Source organism: Lygodium microphyllum, chromosome 3, assembly GCF_053477565.2.
Source record: "Lygodium microphyllum isolate KBCC chromosome 3, Lygodium_microphyllum_v1.1.10, whole genome shotgun sequence".
NCBI classification, from domain to species: Eukaryota; Viridiplantae; Streptophyta; class Polypodiopsida; order Schizaeales; family Lygodiaceae; genus Lygodium; species Lygodium microphyllum.
The window spans coordinates 59,459,751-59,475,311 of record NC_141137.1 but is presented as its reverse complement, the minus strand read 5'-3'; the positions used below and the strand labels follow the sequence as shown (position 1 = coordinate 59,475,311).

At 43.4% G+C, this 15,561-nt stretch overlaps 1 protein-coding gene across 2 annotated transcripts in view; it reads right to left on the bottom strand.

The window, feature by feature from the left end:
* Window positions 1-14,476, bottom strand: part of LOC148038392 (uncharacterized) — a 70,677-nt gene extending 56,201 nt beyond the window's left edge. Inside the window, exon 1 of one of the 2 annotated variants that reach the window (XM_087671384.1) lies at window positions 13,819-14,476. In XM_087671384.1, the coding sequence (XP_087527510.1) occupies window positions 13,819-14,169 (351 nt within the window). In that variant the 5' untranslated portion in view covers window positions 14,170-14,476. The remainder of the gene's footprint in view (window positions 1-13,818) is intronic. The other variant, XM_087671393.1, reaches the window with a different exon arrangement.
* Window positions 14,477-15,561: the final 1,085 nt, after the last annotated feature.

The window sequence follows — 15,561 nt, the reverse complement described above, 5'->3', positions numbered from 1 at the left end:
CATATTCTAATATATTGTCTAAATCATATGTACTCTCTTCTAATTCTCCCTCTACATTCATACTTAAACTTATTAAGACAGACTTGCCATATGCTCTATTAGTGGGGAATCCTTATTTTCTCATGTTATATAAATGTTCATGGGAGAATTTAGCAACCATCATCTCTCTTAACCTTCCATCATCTTCATTTCCATTAAGATGGGCTACAAATTCTCTCTCGTGAAGTGTTTTTTGTTCTTTCCATTCTCTTTGAGGAAAGGGATCTCCTAGTCCATCCTCCCTTTGGCTAGATGGTGCCCCTCTTTAGCTCTCTTAGTGAGGATTGGAGACTTGGTAGGTAAGAGGCAACCCATTCATCTTTTCAGCTCTCATCTTGAAGTGGGAGAAGGCCTCTGTCTTCAACGTCAAGAAGTAGCCCCATGTCATCCTGCTGTAGTCATCGACGACCAACATGAAGTACAAGCTCTCCTTCAGGGACTCAGTCCTTATCGGCTCTAGATACAAGCTTCATAGATGAAATAGACTGCCTCGAAGCTTTGCTCGGAATCGCATCCCGATGTTGTTTCCTATGAATGCAGGAGTCACATGGTTGTTGGCTCGTCACTATGTCTGATAAACCTCGAATAAGCAATCCTCGCGGCACCTTCCGAAGGTACTCATAGTTCAGGTGGCCAAAACCGAGCATGCCATAACTCGCACTGTGTTTGTGAGGTAAGAAGAAAAGAGGTAAGAGCGGAAGAAGACTTCAATTTGTAGATGTCATTCTCCTCATACCCTGAAGAGAGTACCTTTCTCGATCCACGATCAAGAACTCGAATAGCATCATTATCAAACTCCACCAAGAGACCAAGAGAACAAATCTTATGGACCAAAAGCAAATGATACCCTAAACCTAGCACATGCAACACCTCGAAAGTGTGGATACCACCACATCTATCTGGAATTACTTGCATCTCACCCCATGCAACAATAGACACAGAAGAGCTGTTTTCTATGAGAATCTGCCCACGCGAAGGTCGCAAATGGGCAACACCAACGGAAGAAAAAGTCATGCGCCGTGAGACACCACTGCCCACGATCCACTCTCAAGCATGGGGAGCTGTCATCGCAACATCATAAGTCTTTAATGTAGGGTCCTCAATGACCATTAAGTATAGAAAAGCAGCTGATAAGAGTGCAACCACTGCTCCAAAATCCTACAGGTCTTTCTTCTTGGTGTCCTTATCCTTGTCAGGGCAATCCTTCCAATGACCAGTCTTACCACAGATATGGCATGTCGATTCTTTCTCTTTATCCTTCTTGGATTTGTTGTCCTCCTCCTTTTGGTCCTTCCCCTTCTGGCTTAACCAACCAATGCCTCCAATTTGGAAGCATTCTATCCCTTCAATTATTCCTCTTGGTCCAAGACCATAGAAACCAACTCTTTCCATCGAAGAGTCGACTTCTACTCTGATGCAATAGGAGCAGAATAAAAGGTACCGAATCATGGCGACAGCTAGGACAATAAAGTGATCGCCATGTCTTCGGAGGAAAAAGACTTCCTCACATTTTGAACCTGCATTTGAAGCTGCCGAAGCTTGTTGATGTGTTCCCGAAGCAAAGAAGACTTATTCACGGACAAGGTCCGCATCTGCACCTTTAAAGAAACCCTCTTCATCAGGGTCATCCGGTTGTACATCTGGTCGAGCTCCAGCCAGCTCTCTCGAGCCACCGTCAAGTGCTCGATGTGAGCTATCACGGCTATAGTACAAGACAGAAAAAGAAAACAATAAATCCTGGCATTCAGTTTGTCCCAATGAGACTGTGCCTTGGTCAAATCCGCACGAGCATTTAAAGAGAGTTTGGACTCATCTCTTACCGAGGGCCGGTTAATCTCCTCCATCACAAGCTCTGACTCCAAGATGGCCAACATCATCACGCGCCAAAAGCGATAATTGTCACCATCGAGCTTCTGATTTGATGGAAAAGCCGGTAGGATAGGCACCTTCCGGTCCATGATCGCTTAGAACTCCACATCAATCTCTATAGACATCTTCACCTGCAATGCCCGCACAAACATAAAAGAAGCCCTCTCTGACTATGAAAACACAGCCTGCTAGGGCTCTCTCCAATTCTCGAACCTTCTTTAACCGCCGGAGGTGATGAAAATGTAAAATCTCCAATTGAAGGCCGTAAACACAGCCTTCCTTCTCTTCAAACAACAGCAAATTCACCAACTAGACTCCTTTCCCACACGCCCACGCTTACTTCATCCTTGTTCTGATACACAGCCCTCCCCCTTGCTCTCGAACGCTGGAAACACAGCCTTGTGTCGCGTTGAAATCTCCTCTTCAGGTAAGAATACTACATTGACCAAAGAAGAATGTTGATACAATGACAAATTGATCAGTCCTTGCACGCAACCTAGAGCGTCAATGAGGGAACTGACAATGGCTACACTAAGCACGGAGAGTCGATCGGAGTATGCACCTGCAAAGGCTGGCAAGAGTAGGTAGACTGTGGAAAGTAATAATCGGCCTAGGAATGCACACAAGAAGCAGACAAATAAAGAAAATGCACCAAAACTACCAAAGCTCCTTTGTCTCCATCAAACTCTAATAGAAGCTCACAACTAGGAGACGACAAACTGGCATAACTAACATAGATAAGCTAACATATCAAAGTGCAATGACAATCAAACTAACTGATACAGTTATTGTTGATAAGCCCCTTAACCACACCTAGTGGAGGACCCATGAAAACCATCTTCTAACTATTGGACCAGTTGAGATGCTCATTTAAAAGAACTAAACTTCAAAGGTAAACCTCCCTGCCAAGAGAAATTTTTCATTTAAAGGGACACGAGCAAATATTAAAATAAGACTCCAACTTAGAGGTCTATTCTTTTAAGTCAAATGGGAATGGTGAGTGTCCATTGTACTTGGAGAGAATGATCTTATCACAAAGATCCCTTTCATTTGGGCCCTACTGCCCATTAGATCATTGCTATCCATTAGGTCCTTGTTGCCCATAAATGCCATGCTACCCATTCAAGCCATGTGTCCCATGCTGCCCAATAATGCCATGTGTCCCATTAAAGCCATATGGTCCATGCTGCCCATTAATGCCATGCAGCCCATGCAGCAGATTAATGCCTTGCTAGCCATGATTTTGCTGAGGCAAATAATTTCCACTTGCGCCACCATTATTTGAAGGGCTCTTAGGATAAGTGGGTGGACTCCTGCCAATGCCTAGCTGCTGTCTCAAGAACTAATTTTGATGGGTAAAACTCCCTGCCAAGAGAAAATGGCAACCAATATGAAATTGTCAAAGCGTTGCGGGCATAATAGCACTTCAAAGATTCAGTATCTTGAACTACACCCTGCTAAATTTTTGAGTCTATTTTTGTGGTTGCAATAAGAAATAAAATCTTGTATGCAGTTGCATGCAGAACCGGAAAATGCAGGCTTGTGCAGCAGAGATGCAGACAAGACAGGGCTCAAACCAGCTCATACAGCAGGCAATGATGGTTGCCCAGCCCTGCAATAGATCAGAATTTGAAAACGCAGATAGCTGGGTGAAAACAGTGACTGTAGGAGCAGTAAACAGGCCGCACCTGCAGGAAAGATTGTCGGCCAGGCTGGATAGAAACACACAGCAATGCAGAGAGCTCGAATCAGCAGGAAGAGCAATAAACACAGACCTTTGGCAGCAGAAAACAGCACCACAATGCCTAACATGGATGTCTAATAGCATATCAGAACTGGGGGCAGCGATCGAAGTGGAGAAACTGCTGCAATAGACTGCACAAACACAAGAACAAATAGAAACACTGCAAAGAAAAAAGACTCAAGAGAATTCAGTGCATGCCAGAACTGAACTATAATGATGAGGCTTTACCAAACACAGATTAGCTGATCATGCACTCACAAGCGAGGTTTTTATTCTTATTGCAACCAGGATACTGACTCAAAAATCCCCACAACTGGACCATGGCTATGAGACTTCAGTCGATAGATTAGTTATTCAGCTACTATTTGGGCTGGGTACTATAGGATATTTTAGGCATTTTTATGGTTATCAATTAGATGATTTATGGCATTTATTGCTGGCCAACTGGTGTTGGGCCTTGGCTAACCTGTTTATTTGATGGCATTACTTTAAGCCTATACATTCTGGCTCCCTTTGTCACGAGGACTATGAAATTTTATTGCTTTGCTAAGCATTTGATTAAAAGTTAATCAAATGTGCTAATGTGACTTGCACATGTGAGATGCAAGCCAATTATTTCACAGTGTGGGACCTAGGACCTTGAGATATCAGTTGGTGCCAAATGCAAAAGTTGTAATAAGTTATGCCTAACAAGTACTAGGTGGTAACCCGATGTCAAATTTTGGCCTAGAACAATTTATTAGCCACTAATGTCAATTGTGAGATTAGAGAATAGGCATTAATTAATTAATTAATGTTGGTCTAAGGGCTAATACCTGCTCAAGAATACTTGAAAGACAAATTGCCCTAGCCAATTTAATTATTAGCTAGCGAATTAATTTTTTGAGCACTAGATTAATTATTAAATTAATTTTCAAAATTAATATTCTGATAATTCATTTGATAATCTAGATAATGCTCAAAAGTGGGATTAGAAGGCTGCCACTTGGCAAAACTTGCCCATGCAAGTGGAAAAAACGTTTCTAAGGACTAGTGGAAGTCTATTTCAGCCATTGTGAGAGAAAAAGAGGTTGTTAGAGAGCAAGGAGAGGCTGATGATGTGATTTGCAGCCACCAAGGATCAATCCTCAACATGTGACAGCAATTTGGAGCCCTCCACAAATAGTGACAGCAACCCAAGGTCCTTCTAGTGCGGATGACAATATATAGGAGGCAGCAACAGTCTTTCTGGTAGTCCTACACTGTAGGTGGCAACTTCTATGGCTGTTTAAGCAGGGCAGCAATAGCTTTTCAACATTTCTCGCAATGAAACTTTGAAATTTCTCTCTCTACAACATTCTCTCTCATCCCCCAATCATCTCAACATTTTCCAACAATTTGATCCATCAAAGGAAGAGATTTTAGTCTATCTCTATTGTAAGACTTAAATTTCAACAGCTGAAATTGAGAAATTTCTAGAAGATTCAAGAGACCAGTCAACCAATATCAAATTTGGGGCTGAATTTGACTTTCAAGAAGCAGAGTGAAAACCAATCCCCAAGCAAACCAAGGGGCAAATTGGTTTGAAGGCTTGCTAGTTAATTTTGACAACAAGAGGCACTTGGATTAGCGGAGGAGATTAGAGGATCTCACTTGTACTCCTTCAATTTACAATATAAGATAAAGAAATTCTGCAAGGGGCACCAATTTTGAGGCTAACCAAGTGTCCAATGTCCAAGATTGAAGAGGTAAAGTGTACATTTTCAGTTCACATGAATTTTGTGCTTGATGTAATTAGTGCTTAATCAGATTATTTACCACCCTATCCAAGGAGGAAGGCTGGTTTCACCCTCAGTCTATATCAGCATACACTTGCAAATTCTCAGCGCAGGTCCTATTGGAGAGTATAAGCCAGTGCCAATGCCCACATAGCCAATGACTAAGCGTTATATGTGATTGTCTTGTGTTTGGTATATGGATTCCATTTCCCAAGCATATCTCTAAGTTCTCCCTTTGCAATATTCTTTTGTTTTCTCTTGTCTCTTGTGTTGTGTAGTCTAGTACAGCAATCTTCTATACTTCCATTGTTGCACCCACTTTCGGCATGGTATTAGAAGTCCATGTTTGGGCCCTGGGTATCATTTTCTACTGTAGACGGTCTGCCCTCACATTGTTTTGCTGCTGATCAGCTTCCAAGTTATTATTGTCTGTTGCTGCCCAAGCAACTGCTCCCTGCTCAAAATCAGCCTGATTTTCAGCCTCTATTGCATGCATCTAGTCTTAGCTGCCTGCATTTTTTTTATTTTCTGCTTTATTTTAATATTGACAACTGCATTTAATGCCTTGCTTGCGTGTGTTTTGACTTTCAGCTTTTGCATTTCCAACATTTAAGGTCTATGCAGGCTGGGCCACAGAGTTTTCAGCCTTCTAATAGTGTTTGTTAACTCTACTCACCCAAATTTTCTCGGATTTTGCAATCGTTTTCTGATCAGTGCCTCTTTACACACTATGTGAACTCCTAACAGTGCAATCTGTGTTGTGTTTGGCTGTACTCTCTTTCTATTTCTCTTTTCTTCTTTATCTTCTCTTCCTATCCTCTACAAATGGAACCTCCCTATTGTTCTACTAATGCTAAACTTCGTGGCCCTGACTATATCAAATGGTGTGCCGTCATGAAAGCATGATTTGTGCAAAAGCAATGATGGTGCATAGTTTTGGAAGCTATTGAGCAGCCTTAACCTTCCACTCCTCTTCCAAATGATTGGGACTAGAACAACCATGAGGAAGCTCTGCTTACATGGGATTCCGATGATACCTATGCATATTCTACTCCTCTGACATACCTCTAAAGTCACATTCTATAGGACACCTTCAACGGTATGGGAGAAGCTTGAGATGTTGTATGAGGCTCCCTCAACCATGTAACTATTACCCTCTATGTACAACTCTAGCAAATGAAGATTATGTTAGCAGTCATGTTTGTCATGCCTTGTCATCTCCTGCCTGTGAGCCTCAGTCTGAGTCAGACGAGGACATTAGGAGCTCTGACATGTCTGTCATGTGTTATGATGGGGGAGGCTAGTCACTCTTGACTGGCTGTCTTAGGTTGTGTATTTCTTTTTGGCCTCTTTTAGTGGGCAGCCACTGGCTGCCCGGCCACTTTTTGGTCACTGTTGTGGGGCGCCCATTTTAGGGCATTTTTAGGGTTTGCGCCCATTTTAGGGTTTGCGCCCATTTTAGGGTTAGGGTTAGGGTTTGTCCGTTGCCTATTTATTGGCAGCCCCCCTCCCCACTTGGTCAGTTGTCTTCTTGCAGATTCCGACACTCCTCCCCCGTGGTGGTGCTGCCATCGTCGTCAGCCTGATCTAGTGCCCTCACTGACGCTGTGGGCTGCGTGCAGGGACTGATCAGTCCATTTCAGTGTATTCAGCATTCATTTCAATCAGTGCAGATTTCTGTTCCTTATTTTCTGCTTTCTCTCTCTCTCTCCCTCCGTGTTCGTATTTCCTCTTCCGTTGCGCACTCTCACATGGTATCATCGCCAAACTGAGAGCACGGAGGTCTTCATCGATTGGAGAGACACCACACCTATCATCTGTTGCTGCCCCCCTTCTCTCCAACAGCCAGGCGGCCCCTCCAGGTAGTCTGAATATTTGCGTTTGCTGCATCAGCCCCTTCCAGAGGCTGCCACGTCATCAACCAGCCCTGTTTCCTTGCGTTTTCAGCTGGGCGGCCTTCTTTTCAGCTGGGTGCCTCCACTACAGGCTGCGTTTTGCATCCAAGGTGGTCGTATTCCCTCCTAGCGGCTTATCTCCAGCTGGCACTTCTTTTCTTGGCTGCGTTTTGGTGCCTGGCAACTTTCCCTCCGGATTTTGTGCCCTACACAGCTGCGTTTTCACCTTCTAGTGATAGGCGACCTGCTTTCCTGGAGTTTGGTGGTTCTTCTGGTGGTTGGTGACCCTTCTGGTGGTCATTCTTCGGCATTGGCACAGTTTTCTTTGGTGTTTGGTATTTTGCAGATTGGAAGATGTCTTATCATCAGTTTACAGTTTTTGATGACTCAGATGATGAGCTGTTGTCTCAACATTCATCTGAACGGAGGCGTGATTTCTATCGCGAGGATCGTCATACGGAGTCTATTCCTCGTTCTCGTCCCCCTTCTATTCATGTATCTCGGCGATCCCCTTCCAGTGGGCCGAAGATGCAGCCTTTGGTACCCCCTGTACAGGTACCCGTACTTCCTCAGCTGCCCAAAGAGGACCGGTTGGATGGCTCCAACTTTTCTCTATGGTCCTGCAAGGTGGAGTGTATCTTGGACTCCTTCGATCTTTGGGAGCTTGTTTCTGTTCCTATTCCCCGGCCTCAGGTGGATCCCGCAGATGGGACATCTATGGATCGTGTAGCCTTATGGGATCGGCTCAATTCTAGAGCCCGATCTTTCCTCTTTCTGAGTTTGCAGGATTCTGTCCTTGTTCATGTTCACAGGTTGAAGACTGCAGAGGACGTGTGGAGAAAGCTCGCGTCTCTCTATCAACAGAAGACATTTGCCCACCGGATATCTCTTGAAAAGAAGTTGCGGATGCTCGCTATTGATGATAGTCCTTCCATGAAGGACCACATCAACAGATTACAGGATATGAGGGATGAGCTTGCATCCCTCGGTCAGACGATATCTTCTGAAGACATGGCTATGATTCTTTTGACTCAGCTGCCATCGCCTCGGTTTGATGTCTTCTACACCAGCCTACTTACATCGAGGACCCGTGAGAAGCTTCTATGGGAGGAGCTATCCCCGCTTGTCTTGGAGCATGATGAGCGACTCAGAGAGGTCAGTGCTAGTGGATCCGACTCCACTAGAGCCTTTGTTGCAGGTTCGGGAGGACAGAAGAATAAGAAGAAGTCAAAGGCTAAGAAGAAGGACAGTTCTTCAGGCTCTGACTCAGATTCAGAGAGACCGAAGTGCCCACACTGTGGGAAAGGGACACATCCCGAGGAGAAATGCTGGAAGAAGTACCCTCACCTTCGTCCGGGAGCGAAGGGTGGATCTACATCGGAGCCTTCTTCTACCTCTACACCAGCTGTTACCCATGAGTCAGTGTTCCTTCATATCCATGCTTTGGAGGAGGATCCTTCTTCTGTGGCTGCAGTGTCTTCTGTGCAGCCTTGGTTAGTGGACAGTGGTGCTTCGAGTCATATGACTCCCCAAGGTGATTTGTTACAGGATCTCCGTCCATCAGAGGGTTCAGTCACTGTTGGTGACATTTTATCAGTGCCTATTAGTGGTGTTGGCACATTGCCTTTGTTTACAGACCGACCTACGAGCTTCCTTTCACAGGCCCTACATGTTCCGGACTTGGGCCTTCCCCTCCTCTCAGTTTATGGCCTTACGAGGCTTGGCACACGAGTGATCTTCACCGAGCATGCCGTTGTTATTGAGGATTCTTTTACAGGAGCTGTCTTATCTACAGGTTGGCAGGAGAGCGGGCTTTACAGGCTCCATTCCCCTTCTTTGATGCAGGGTCCTCCGAGGCAGTCTATTGCTACACCCGTTCCCGCTAGTGCACCTTCTATTCCACAGGTTTCTTCCCATCCCCCACCTTCTCCTCCAGTGGTTCCCTCGTACCCCCCATCCCTTTCAGAGGGGGACGATCTCGGTGATGCGGCTGTGGATTCCCTGGCCCCTAGTGTTTCAGAGAGGGCTTTCCAGGATCGTGAGGAGCTCCTTCAGCGGCAGTCTACATCGACGGACTTCATCGACATTGGCATTCCTCTTGCCGCCCCAGGATCCGTTTCTCCCTTGGCCTTCAGCCACATCCAGGATCTGAGAGGGGGTGTTAGCAGTCATGTTTGTCATGCCTTGTCATCTCCTGCCTGTGAGCCTCAGTCTGAGTCAGACAAGGACATTAGGAGCTCTGACATGTTTGTCATGTGTTATGATGGGGGAGGCTAGTCACTCTTGACTGGCTGTCTTAGGTTGTGTATTTCTTTTTGGCCTCTTTTAGTGGGCAGCCACTGGCTGCCCGGTCACTTTTTGGTCACTATTGTGGGGCGCCCATTTTAGGGCATTTTTAGGGTTTGCGCCCATTTTAGGGTTAGGGTTAGGGTTTGTCCGTTGCCTATTTATTGGCAGCCCCCCTCCCCACTTGGTCAGTTGTCTTCTTGCAGATTCCGACACTCCTTCTCCCCCGTGGTGGTGCTGCCATCGTCATCAGCCTGATCTGGTGCCCTCACTGACGCTGTGGGCTGCGTGCAGGGACTGATCAGTCCATTTCAGTGTATTCAGCATTCATTTCAGTCAGTGCAGATTTCTCTTCCTTATTTTCTGCTTTCTCTCTCTCTCTCCCTCCGTGTTCGTATTTCCTCTTCCGTTGCGCACTCTCACAGATTAAGCCAAAGGATATTATCCAATCATCCTTACTTCGTGTTACATAGGTACAAGATCAGCTTTGGCACATGTTTGTCCCTCCAAAGGCTCATCTAGTTGGGACTATAGTCTATGAGCTTCCTCCAATGTTTGATGGCATTGCCAATGCTTTGTTGGCCCAAACATCATCAATGTCAATGAGCTTTACACGTCTTCAATGCTACCTTGACCATGAGGCACCACTGAGATTATAGGAGAGGCTTTCATCTTAGTGTGGTGGCCCTAATGAGACATTTGCAGCTATAGAGAGGGGTGACAGAAAGAAGAAGTCAAAGGCCTACTACAATCACTGTGGTAAGAATGGACATTTGCGCAAGAATTGTAAGGAATTAGCGGCTTCAAGGAAGAAGAAGGAGAAGAAGACAAAGTAGGATACGGACTCTTCCAATGAGTCATCCTCCTCCTTTGACTCTAACTTAGATCCTCCAACCAAGGCAAAGATTAAGGTGCAAAAGGGATCATCTTCTTCAGAGAAGGAGAAGGGCAGCCATTACCAGAGAGGGAGTGTGAAAAGGTGGTGAGGTGGGGTAGATAAGCCTCATCTATACAGATATATAGGTGCACAGGATCCAAAGGACTTCCTTAACACATCAACTAAAGTCTAGCAATTTTGAAATCCTAGAGTTGGGATTGACTTCTAGGTTCATGATGCATTGTTACTTGACAGAGAACTAGATTGGCTTCTAGTCCAAGCTCACATGAGGGGACACTTTGACGGTCTAGCCAACAACGGGGAATCCATGGTTACGTATGCTTAGCAATATTGTTGGCAAGTTCCCCATGTATGCTACTACGAGGCATTATTGATAGATAGAGAGCAACTATGATTCTTCTCTATTTTCAAGTTCTGGAATGGTCGACATCGACATCAAATTCTTTTCGAGGCACCTTGGCAATGGCTTGATCACCCACTGCTTGGGTATCCATGGTCCTATTCTGGTAGTCTTTGTTGTATGGCCTATGATGAGTCATTGTCATTGTATTATATCAATTCACCCATGATCTGAGATAGGGTGTTAGCAGATTAGTCAACTCATGAGTGAGTCTGCATGTTAGGCAAGCTCCCTCCTCATTCACTTTAGTCATCACCAGACTCGCAAGTGATGGAGAGAAGAAGGCAATGCCCGTAGCCAATGACTCACAATCTGAGTTTTTGTGCTCTCTCATGCCTTGGTATACGAATTCCATTTCTCAAGCATTCTTCTCTTGAGTTATTTGCTCTTTGCAGCGTGTCTCTTTGTTCTTGTGCTTGATCAACCTATTGCAACAACGCACACTTCCATAGTTGCCCCCACTTCTAACACCCATTTAGTGCTTCTTTGTTGCCTTTACTATGTAAATCCTTACCGTCTAGTCCATATCTACAACACATTTCCAAACAAGTTTCGCTAGTACCAAAGCTAAGGCTCAAAAGTTTAGGTTTTTATTAGCTATTATTATATATACAACCTATGGATATGGTGAAATTGGTACACAAACTAGGATTTTCTCCTTTTGAGAAGGAAGCTATACAAGGGAAAGATTTTTTGTACACGTATGCACACAAACATAGTAGATAAATTATAATCTAGATGATTAATGTACAACATAACTAACACTCAGAAAGAATGCACGCCCAAGTGACTCAAAAGCACAGATGAAAAAGGTCATCTTGAACTCTCTCAATCCTCTTGTGACATGACTATCAAAGCATAACAAGTACTAGTGCAAAGATCTCCTAAGGAAAGAGTATCCATTAGAAATAGTAGCATTGATGGTTGCCAAATTGTGAATGCTATAGAAAGTCCAAAGGATCCAAAAGCGCATACAAAAGAAGAAGTGAGCATAAGCATCCAAACTAGCAAGTAGAGATTTTAAGGATATATGACAAAGGAGTACCTATGTATGTTGACAATACCAAAATATGTGAGACATAAGTCTCATTCTTGCCTCTACGTAGCAGAATATGTGACACAAGTCTCATTCTTGCATCATAATCCTGGTATGTAGCTAGCACAATTCATTTTCCAAACACATATATACATTCATTTGATTTGATTATAGCAGTTGTTGACGAGCATGGTTATAAACATGGTTATTTGAGAGAATCTACTAATTTGAACTCAACGTGAAGGGTTTCAGTCTTCATCACATAGAGCAGCTTTACTCTACACACAAAGCAAAGGACATATGATAAAACGAGTGCCTATGCATACTCATAATGCTAGAACTTGTGACACACGACTCTTATTGTTGCCTAACAATCATGGCAAGTAGCTAGCACAATCCATTCGTCACACACCCATGTGTGCATTTATTCCATTTGATCATTATCAATTTATTGACTAACATGACCATACACAAGGTTATTAGAGAGAATCTACTAATTTGGACTTGATGTGAAGAGATCTACTCTTCATCGTATAGAGAGGCTTCGCTATACACACAATGAAGAATGAAGCCTTACATGAAGCCACATATTGGCACAACTTTGGAGTAAAGCTGAATTTAACCATCAAATGCTCTGAGCTTTTTGATTTCATGCAAATGCTTAAATCTGAGGGATGACTAATTAATAAAATAAAGAACAACAACAAAAATTTATCAAATCAATCAATATTTAAGCGCACATATATACACAGATACACTCCAGAAAATAAGCGCTTTAATGAGGGAGAAAATTCTCGTTCTCATAATCGCTTATATCCTAAAGGATGTGTCATGATGCATATATTCATAGAAATATCTAATGAGAACAAATGATTCAAATCCATTTCTAAGAAGAAAAGGCAAACAACTAGATGGGATCAAAAAACATGGACTTATGAGTTGATGGGGAAGTCTACCCGACCAATCCCTTAACCAATAAACCTCTAGCTTTCTCACGAATTAGAAACTTGGTAAAATATGTATGTGAGGGTGAAATTTGATTGCTTGGTTACACTAACTAGCACAATGATCAACCGAAAGCATGTGTTTACAACTTGCCAAGCAACTGCAAAAAGTTATCATGATGTCATCACTGCACATCAACTTCAAAATCCTATGGCTAATAGGAAAAGTGAAGCGGTTAAATGAAATTATAACTCAAAAAGGTGATCACATGATCACAATGCAAGGTACTATTCATAATACTAGTAACTTGTACGAGGAGACAAAACTCTAAATTGGGTGACCTAAAGAAGATCAATTGTTAGTTAATATAAGAGTACAAACGAAAGAAAAAGCCAATTAATGAGTTGATTGTCAGCTTGGATCATAGTAGCAAATGATGCTCAACTCTTGCAAAAGAAAGCAAAAGGAAATCACTTATAAATTAGTAATGCAGACATGATCGAATCAAGTTGTGTCACTAAAAGAGTGCGTTATGATGTATCAAATGCCAAAGAAAACCAATCCACTTGAACTTTGAGCTATGAATCAATAACGTTATAGTATGAGGTGGCTAGAAAAATAAAAGTCTAATAATATAAAGAGCCGGCTACATGTGTAGATATTAGATTTGAATACCCTAAGAATGTCAAGAAATAAGGTCCTAATACATCTAAAAAGTGAAAGAAAGAGAGGGAGAACGAAACTAAGGAGCTTAGCAAGAGAAGAAACTACTTATATTAAGGGACAACATATCGGATGGCATATAGTAAACAGAGGAGAGCAAACGCCATGCATACAGAAAAGCATGGCTGAAGCGACAATTTGAAATTGAGGAAAAAGGAGACAGAAGCTGATTCCATGCAAAGATGAAAATGGATGCTGTGTCTCCAGGAAATGAAGAGAGAAGTACCATGGAAATGTCTTTTCCTTCTCTGTTCCCAAACCTCTCTTTCATAGAGAAGTATGTCATCTTGATGGCCGGGGTATGCTGCCGCTTCAGCAGGTCTGTCGAGGGCTTGAAGTTTGACCGCCATGGCCCAGCAAACAAGTTGTCCATGCTCCTAAAGGGTGAAGGCGCGTCCCTCCTCTTGCCAGGATCATGGAGGCGCCATCGCGGTGGGGACTCCACCTCCTTCCCTCTGTAAGGCCGCAGTGCATGTAGATCCCTTCTGTACAGTTGCTGCGCTTCCATCCTAGAGGGGAGGCTTCTTGCCGAGTCAAGATTCTCTACATTGTCGCTTCTCAGGAAACGATGCTCCATCTGAGAATCTGGTGTGTTTCAAGCTGAAGCTAGTTCTAAACCTAGCTTTCATGTAGTCGGAGAGGGCATCGTTTTGGCCCTAGGATACATCCACCTGTGAAGGCCGGGGGGGGAGAAGATTTGACGGGGCAGCTGTCGCGAAGGATCATTGGAGAACGGCCACGAGGGACTCCAGGTGATTTGCGGCGATGGCTGGGAGCGATGGCTGCAAACTGCAACAAAACCCTGGGACATCTCTGGTGGCAGAGCGCATGCGATGTTTCGTCGACGTAAACACACACGCCCATTCAGAGCAGAATGTTTATTAGTTCGGGTGGCATTCACACGCCACATTGTCAATTTCCATTTATATGACACCCTTCTAAATACAAAAATGAAATACATATGGTATTTCAGAAAACCCTTACTCACATGATGCACACGTTTATGATTGAGCCCCTTGAGATCATAACTTCAGATTAAGGGGCTTGACTTTCTCCTTTGTAGACTCGAGTTATTATGAGTAGGGGTCATCTTGAGTGCATGACATTGGCTCCTTTAGTATGGAAGAGCATACTTGAGCTTACCTAAACTAATATTGTTAGTACTACCAAAGTTTCTTGCTTAGTATTGCTATGATAGAAAATGGAGCTTACCTAAACTAATATTGTTAGTACTACCAAAGTTTGTTGCTTCATTGTATTCAGCTTAGTATTGCTATGATAGAAAATGGAGTAAAGAAATAGCTTTGATTAATGTATAATTTGTAAACCTACATAAATGCTATGTAATATGTATGGTAGAGAGTTGACACAAATTTCTCAAATTGACAAATATGATTGTCACTCTCCTTTGATTACCTAAACACGCGTCATCTAAAAATACACAATTCAATTGTGCACAAATTCACAAACTTGATTCCTCCGCAATTGTTGTCCCTATATCATGTCCCCTTCATGCCTTAATGTAACTAACAAATGAGGTTGCTATCACAAAGAGTATGAATGGTTTTAGGGAAACTGGCCAAAAAGCTCTCTTAATACATAGTGCATAAAGCTACACAAGTGCCATAGAGTATAATTAATTCACCTCTACCAGCTACACTACAAGGGTACACACATATAGCGACGCTAAGTAGCGACATTTTTTTCATCGGTATTGGCGTCGCTATTAGCATCGTTATCTGCGTCACTAAAAATGTCGCTATTTTCTGCGTCGCTATTTAGCGTCACATATAGTGACGTTTTTAGTGACGCTAAAATAGCGACGCTAATAGCGACGACTTACTGCGGTAACATTTCGCAGAAACCCGAACGTTTCTTTCAAATGAGCGCGTGAAGGCGGAGAGAAAGAGAAAGGGAGGTGAGCAACAGAGGGAGGTGAGCAAGGAAGCGAGCCGCGAGCCGCACGCGA